This window comes from Bremia lactucae, linkage group LG11, assembly GCF_004359215.1.
Source record: "Bremia lactucae strain SF5 linkage group LG11, whole genome shotgun sequence".
Classification (NCBI taxonomy): domain Eukaryota; phylum Oomycota; class Peronosporomycetes; order Peronosporales; family Peronosporaceae; genus Bremia; species Bremia lactucae.
The window spans coordinates 362,733-370,330 of record NC_090620.1 but is presented as its reverse complement, the minus strand read 5'-3'; the positions used below and the strand labels follow the sequence as shown (position 1 = coordinate 370,330).

General features: G+C 45.2%; 4 protein-coding genes across 4 annotated transcripts; 2 read left to right on the top strand and 2 right to left on the bottom strand.

Moving 5' to 3' along the window:
* Positions 1-2,017: 2,017 nt before the first annotated feature.
* On the top strand, positions 2,018-2,386 carry CCR75_004475 (uncharacterized protein; the record flags this gene model as incomplete). The annotated part of the gene is made up of 2 exons (XM_067962561.1): positions 2,018-2,098; positions 2,174-2,386. 2 exons carry the CDS (start codon positions 2,018-2,020, stop codon positions 2,384-2,386), a joined length of 294 nt encoding a protein of 97 aa, XP_067817778.1.
* A 137-nt stretch (positions 2,387-2,523) lies between these two features.
* Positions 2,524-4,189, bottom strand: CCR75_004476 (uncharacterized protein; the record flags this gene model as incomplete). Its single annotated transcript, XM_067962562.1, has 2 exons — positions 2,524-4,080; positions 4,148-4,189. 2 exons carry the CDS (start codon positions 4,187-4,189, stop codon positions 2,524-2,526), a joined length of 1,599 nt encoding a protein of 532 aa, XP_067817805.1.
* Positions 4,190-4,219: 30 nt separating this feature from the next.
* CCR75_004477 (uncharacterized protein) lies at positions 4,220-6,367 on the top strand. The gene is made up of 2 exons (XM_067962563.1): positions 4,220-4,491; positions 4,572-6,367. The coding sequence occupies exons 1-2, from the start codon at positions 4,318-4,320 to the stop codon at positions 4,689-4,691; spliced, it is 294 nt and encodes a 97-aa protein (XP_067817806.1). The 5' UTR covers positions 4,220-4,317; the 3' UTR covers positions 4,692-6,367.
* Positions 4,914-5,543, bottom strand: CCR75_004478 (uncharacterized protein; the record flags this gene model as incomplete). Its single annotated transcript, XM_067962564.1, has 1 exon — positions 4,914-5,543. The coding sequence occupies one exon, from the start codon at positions 5,541-5,543 to the stop codon at positions 4,914-4,916; it is 630 nt and encodes a 209-aa protein (XP_067817807.1).
* Positions 6,368-7,598: the final 1,231 nt, after the last annotated feature.

Here is a 7,598-nt window from a genome sequence, read left to right as displayed (position 1 = left end):
TAGAGGAAGACTTCTCTTAAGGCAAGTTAGCTTAAGAGGGTAAAATGAAAACTGTATTAATATAGTTAAGTGTCTTTGTTAATCTATCTTTGTAAATGTTGTCTTAACTATAAACTAATACTAAACATGTAAATGAATTCTTATCTATCTTATCTCGTAACTCTCTTTGATTACTTCTACAGCTGATTAGTCTGCGGAATAAATAGACATAATGGTCTATACCTATTTATGGATTAGAATTCAGGAAATTACTATATAAAGTAATTTCCTCCAAATATTATCTACCTTTTTGATAATATTAATTAACAACCTTTTAGTGTTAATTTCATGTAACGATACACCCCGTTACATTGGTTGTTTCACGGATGAAGAAGGAAATGCACCAACACTCGCGGAAAAAAGGGCAGTCCCAGAAGTGGCAGGGACTTGGTCAAGAGCTGGCCAAAAGACGCTTTTAAAAGCTTTTGCTAAGTCGAGCAGGGCAATTCGGTTTCAGGCAGCCGAAGGGTGTTTTAGACACCTAAAAATCTTGAAAATTGGAGGATCGCATGCCGGATTGAGCAACCAGGGATGATCCCAGTTTCATCAACGTGAATCAGCTTGGAAAATACCATGCCTGTTCGGCAAGCGAGGATCTTTGGGCCAATTTTCGCGACGGGTTGAGTAATGTCATAGGCCGCTAAATTCTTAGGGTCGTGTCGGTTGTCGTTCTTGTACATCAATTATATGTATCCCTCCGTTGAAATTTAATAATTCGTCCCCGACTGAATTGAGCCGCGTAGACGAGTTCGTATACTCGGGCCCACTGGAAGGGAAAAAGCTGGCAGTATTCAACTTAATGTCGTCGAAACTTCTGGCTGCTTCTCTTGAGAGTGCATGATGGCCCAGTAGACTTCGGTCGATGTGATCGGGGCCTCCAGAAATTGCGAGTCGGCGTCGGATGAACGAGCAGTTGTTTAGTGATTGATAGCTGCAAACGCGGGTTGACCTTCGATGGCTAATGTTGGCTCGAGAGGGGGATTTAATTATTTCGCCCCAGTACCTCAAGTGACCTCTATTAATGATAGAAGTGAAATTGGTTGTTACTTCTTGGTAACTGGACTTCAGATTGAATAGCATTTTTGCAAGCCTTTCGAGCTATTTAAGCTCGAAAAACCTGCACTTTTACGATTCTTTTAACTCAGTTGCACTCTTTATTCAATCTTTTTGCATTCGTCTTAGCCAGGCTAATGCAACTGGTGTAAATTGTGTCGTTTGTGTAGAAGTTTATCGGGGGCGCAAATGATTCGCTTGAATGATAAATACGCGCCATAATGCTTCTTTACCAAATAGGGAATGGAGTTATTACTTTATGTAGCTTGTATTTGATCGGCATGAGAGCTAATGGATACGATAATTGTGAGAAGAATACTCACTACTTCGTGAAAATGCGTTGCGTCAGTTGTGCAACTTTAAAAACGAGTGACCTTATCAGCTCTATTGCGCTATTAGCACTTCTAGATTTCGTAGAATTGAGATCGACTTTTGGTGCCAAGTGGACAAATTTCAGCAAGGTAGTGCTAGATGGTGACACAATGTCAAGGATACAGCCTGCGCACGAAAAAGAGAGTGAATCTAACGCTTTTTGCTAGGAATTTGATGACCATGCCGCAAGTGCGTAAGAAATAGATAATGTTTTTTTGTTTGTTTTGAAGTGAGGTACATTGATATCATTTAGGGCTACCTAACGATTTCCTATGTCCGTCCTGCTCGATACCGTTCTGTCTCAAGCAGTCGTGCGCCCGTTTGTCCACGGGCTAAATGTTAGCCTAATTTTCTACAAGTGAGCATGCCGTCTTGCGCTGTGATCAAATCAGAGACCGCTAAGCTCCGTAAGGATATTCACCGACCGTAGCGTCTGGCATAAACTTTCATTGTTTGTATTGCAATTATTCTTTGGATACTTAATTTTTGTCAATAATCTAAATGAGTGTAAAATGCTCTTAAAATCGTTTTACTTTTAAAACTGCTTAAATTAATGGATCAACCTACTGACAAGGAGACCGCTAAAGCCGCTTTTCGCTCGTCGCGTCTATCCTGGAGCAATCAGGCTGAACACGTGCGTGTTCACAATGCTTTTGTATGGTGCTGCGGGTAATTGTCGTCAAAGTTTCTCATATTTCTGTGCGCGCAGAAACTTAAGCAGCAACTAAGCGACATCGCCATCGCCAAATGCCGTAGCGTCTCGGAGCAATTTGCTGATTGCGCTAGAGCTAATGGTTTTATGATCATATTCAAATGCCGCGAACAAAACAAGGCTTTAAACGCTTGCCTGCATCAGTACACCAACGATGAGCAATTTGAGCTTTTCCGCAAAAGGCGCGAGAAGGAAATGCAGGAAGGCTAAACTAGTCAAATATAAGACGATTAAATGAAAAGTAAAGTGCCACCTTTTCGATACGCAAAGCTCTCAAGCTTCCATTAGCCAAAGGAGCCACCCCTTCTTATGGCGATAATTTTTTTCCCGCTGCCGCAAGATATTTACTACTTACGCTGCCGTAATCCACTAGCAGGGGCGGCAGCCACAGGAAACGTAGCCAGAATTTCTTTGGCTGTGGCCACAGCCTCTGTCACAATAACATTGCAAGCAGCATCCAGATCTTGAGGCGAATGAGTGGCGGTGACGGATATGCGCAGACTTGGCAGCGGCTCCAGCTTCTGGTCAGTTTTGTAACGTGGCGAGCAAACAGCTACACCTTTAGCAAGGCACTTTTGCATGACTGTGTCACAAATTTTACGCTGCAAAACGCGCTGATTTTCCTCAGTGCCGGCACAAGCTACAACGGAAGGCAGAAGACGCAAGTGCAAAATTGGCGAGATGACAGCACTGGAAATACGGTAATAGCCTTCAATGCCCGCAGACAACGCATCATGCGCGTGCTTAGCATTGTCGCGGAGCTTGGTAAAGAGCTCGGGTTCATTTTTCATAATGCGGATAGCTTCAGAGCAACAGGCCGAAGTGAAAGGCGGGGCCGCAGCCGAGAACACATACCCAGCACTATTGATACGTTGGTAGTCCACAACTTCCTGCGAGCCTGTGCTGAAACCACCAACACTGGCAGTTGAGCCAGCGAGTGAGCTGCAGATGATAGCCACCTCTGAGACGTCCATGTTATAGTGCTCCGTCAAACCACGGCCAGATTTACCGAGCACACCAAAAGAAAAGCTTTCATCCAGAAATAGACGAAAGAAGTACTTGTTGCACAATTCTACTAATTGAGGCAGGTAGACCATGTCTCCATGGTTACGAAACAGAGCCTCCGTCACAACGTAACGGCGCTGGCAATCCGAACCACGTTTTTTTCTTTTATCCTCTTCCCGCACGCTTTTCAATACACGCTCCAAGTCTTCCACGTCGTTGTGCTTGTAGTAAAGAACGGTACAACGTGCCAAATTCGCACCTACTAGGATTGAGTCATTGCAACCATCATCCATAACAATAAGGTCACCACGTTTTGCAAAGGCCGGCAACACTGACGATGAAGTGGCCTCTGTATCCGAAAATGTGATCGAATCGGTCGTTCCCATCATCTGTGCGATATCTTTCTCCAGTATCTCGTGCACGTCAATAGTGCCATAAAATCCACGCGGACCACAGGAGCCACAACCATACTTGGTCAGTGCTTTCACAGCAACTTCCTTAAGCTCAGGACGTGAGCCCATGCCAAGGAAATCGAAGGTGGCCAAGTTGACTAGTGGCTTAGCAAAGCCCTGCAGCTTTATGTGAGTGCCAGGCGTGCCCTCGACAATCCCAATGGGCTTCGAATCATCGGCACCAACAATAGCATAGGATGGGATAATAGGCTCTGGGGCCCACTCTTCGCACAATTCATCGATCTCACGCTCCGAGAACTTGGCGGCGGAACTCTTGGGCTTGTCCCGCTTGACAAAGGTAATATAGACGACGAAAACGATAAGAAATGTTTCGATGATTACGTGCTCAGGACTTCGCTCGTAGATGGAGCGAACATACTCGTAATACGAACTAGGCGCATTCGCAAATGCCTCCTTAATCTTTACTGTATCGAGACTCAGCAGGGCCTATCAGATATAAAAATATTGGAAACATCAGCAGATGTTTAACGTACTATCTAATGTACAGTCAGACCTCAGCGAAGGGCTGGCCGATCGTCGCCCACCACTCGCTCATGTTAGGTGGCACGAAAGTCTGTTGCGTCGAGGGAGAAGTAAGCTTCGAGATTTCTTTAGTTTTAATTCAATCAGACATTTTCATCTATAATTTTTGATTAAATACATGAATAGAAGTCTTAATTAGAAATGACCACGGAGCTACGGAACCGAGCCACGGGCGTCCCCAAGCAGGTTCAGCGTGGCTTCGACGTGGCACTGGGGCCTACCATCTACAGCGGCGAGCGCTACTCCAAAATGAGCGAGCGCCTCAAGCGACAGAATAAGAAGCCGTCCGAAGTTGCGGACATGAACACCCGACGGGTGCGTTAAGTAGACATCAACTTGTATATATATACGACGTTCAAATATGCTAAGTCTCTCGATTATGCTTGTGGCGATAGATACTTCAGTCGCAATTTATTGCATTTGTGGTGGCTTTCGTTTTTATCGTGTCACTGGTCATCTTGATGATGTATCAAGCCCACGTTCGCCGCTTTAACCGCAAGCCATTCGACGCTTGATAATCTCGGAACTATGTACTTAGCAGCCAAAACGTGGTTTACAGTATTATTAAAAAGTCCCTGTCCGATTGGCCTTATAGTGGAGATATAGTAGCCGAATATTTGCGTCTACTGAGCAATAGCATAAATATTATCGAAAAATCATTTTGATAATTATTTTTCCGAATAGCTAAGCCTGCAAAAGACAGCTGCAGAAATCCCAATGTATATGCAAATACCGCTTCAAGATGCTGGCTTAGTAATGGACATCTTGCGTCCGAATCCAGAAATCTTGGTCAGTCGAGAGTACAATTTACGCACTAAAGTTTTGCGGAGGTTACGCAACTCTCGATCCACGACGGCAAGCTGACGGTCTTCAATGATGACAGATGAGGATGTGACGGCAAAATCATTCGCGTCGATGTCAATGCAAGAGCAACTGCAGCTGAGAAAATTAGAGGCACGCTCAGCTTCAGTTAAGTAGCTCCCATCACTAGACGCATGGTCTTCATCGAGCTGTGTACAATGCGAAAGTTTTGAGTCTCGAAAATCTTCAGTGTATTTGGTCCCAGGTACGCCACTTGCGCAATCGCGCAACTTGCCTTGATGACTCGATCGCTGTATTGGCAAGTCTTTCGAAACATTGCCAGCATCATCCAAGCATGTGCTAAACTCAGTCTCTGTGCCAACCGTACTACGACGGCGACGCAAACTTAACGATAGACGGCCGTGCGTAGGGCAGCGAGGCAACGTCGGCATCGCCGAGGATGAGAAGCGCTGCGAGGACTGTGAAGAAAGTGGCGCCGCGGATGATGTGAAAACGAGCTCATCAATGCTTGGGCTAGGCGCTGTGGAACGTAGTAAAAGCGGCATTTTAACGTCTGTGGCGTGCTATTCTTCCCGATGAACGATGTTGAAAGAATCGCGAAATGAGCAGTGATGGTCCCCCCAACAAAGCCGAGTAGGGTTGGGGGAAACTGGACAACCCCCAAACACGTAAAGAAAAGCCATCGTGACCGGAAATGAGGCAATCTATTTATAGGCATTTCTAGCGGCTGGCGCGCTACGCTACCTTTACACAGTTCCACCGATGGACGACGCCCAGCATGAAAGTCGACGCTTGGACGATAATGCACTTTTAGATACTAACGGTCAAACTATTCGTTTAGATGGGCTCGCAGCTACGCGGTCGCCTGACGTCAGATACAATCCGCGGGGATAATTTCATGCGACGAGGCTCGATCGGTATCCAGCCGTGTCCTGGCGCTCAGTCTATCAGCTCGCCGGTTTATTGATCTCAAATGACCATTGTCCGCGACATAAACAAATAGTATGCGTAGTGACTTCATCGCTCTAACATCGGTCAGCTTCGATGCTTCTAATTTCGCATCATCCTTGAAATATCCCGTCGTGAATTCATAGATACTTATCACGAACCTGGAATAGAAGATTACTGTGATTTAAGACTGGGGCGGCCGAAAACACCACTTAAGGTTTGCCCTATTTCTTACAAGGAAGTAAGATGATTGTATTACATGTATATTATACATAGCGGCGTGCGCCTGCACATTGGTTAATTTAACGGAGGATGAGCTGGTTGCAACCTTTAGAACAGCAATTTTCTGATAGAACATAAATACTCCAATAAAGAAAAGCATCACCAAATCGCTAAATTAATAAAAAAAAATCAAGCAGCTTGCATTAAGATGCTCGACACAGTCGCTGGTACATTCGCATATGTTTCGTCAATTTGAAAGGCGAAAAAAAGTCAGTAGTTTGCTCAAGCTTATGTAGGCGGGCACGTCGTAATGCGGCCACGCTCTACTCAGACACACTGTGACGGGGTGTATCGTTGCATGAAATTAACACTTAAACGTTGATAATTAATATATTATCTAAAAGGTAGATAATATTTGGAGAATATTACTTTACATGGTAATATTCCAAAAGCTTATCCATTGGTAGATATAGACCATTATATCTGGTCCAGTCAGCGCTGGACGCGCGAAAAGAGATGGACAGATAAGACTTTTAGTACATGTTTTGTATTAGTTTATATTAGGCGGGCACGTCGTAATACGGCCACGCTCTACTCAGACACACACCTTAGCACAGCGAGGAGCGGTTTGACCTGCTTCTCTTGCGTGCAGTGAGGTAGTTGTGGTGGGCGCGTAAGCGACCTCACCCAACACACTAAGTACTCTGGTTAAGTGTCGTCACGGGAGCGGTAATCCGGCTCCTCGTGCGCACTTACCAAGTAGGAAGTAGTTTTCAGACTGATTTATATTTAATCGTATTAAATATAAATACCTATTTTTACCAATTAAAATGTCATCTCTATAGATAACACTTAATATGTATTGCGAGCGTATCTTTCTAGATACCTCGCGTAACGGATGACGCTAGCCGTCATCACGGATGACGCTGGGCGTCATCCCTCCTAATGTGAATGCACCCATGTGCATCACATACACAAGGGTTGGTCACAAATGTGCACCACACCCGAGTGCTGGGTCTAATTACTATTATTTAGTAATTGACCATCCCCTTAAGTACACCAAGTGTACTTAACGGGAGCTGTGTAACATTAGGGCAACTTTAGTCCGTTAAACCATCCCCCCTTTAAGAATGAATTTACTTTTTTTAAATTCGTCGAAGAGGAGAGAGGAACTGCGAGCAGCTTTACGCGCCGCTAATTTACTCGATCACTATAGCGCACGTGTTTCCATACACGGCGCCCAAGATGCCACCTAAAAGGGGCCACGTTGGTGGGTCGTCTGCGAAGACGCCCCCTCAACCTCGCACTAAGCGCACGCGCCGCGTTAATTCGCCGGCCGCGTCTAATGCCTTAGTCGGAACGCCGACAGCCACTGCTGCTGTCGCGTTAACAGGGCTAAAGGATCCATCCTACTTTAACAGTGAGCATGT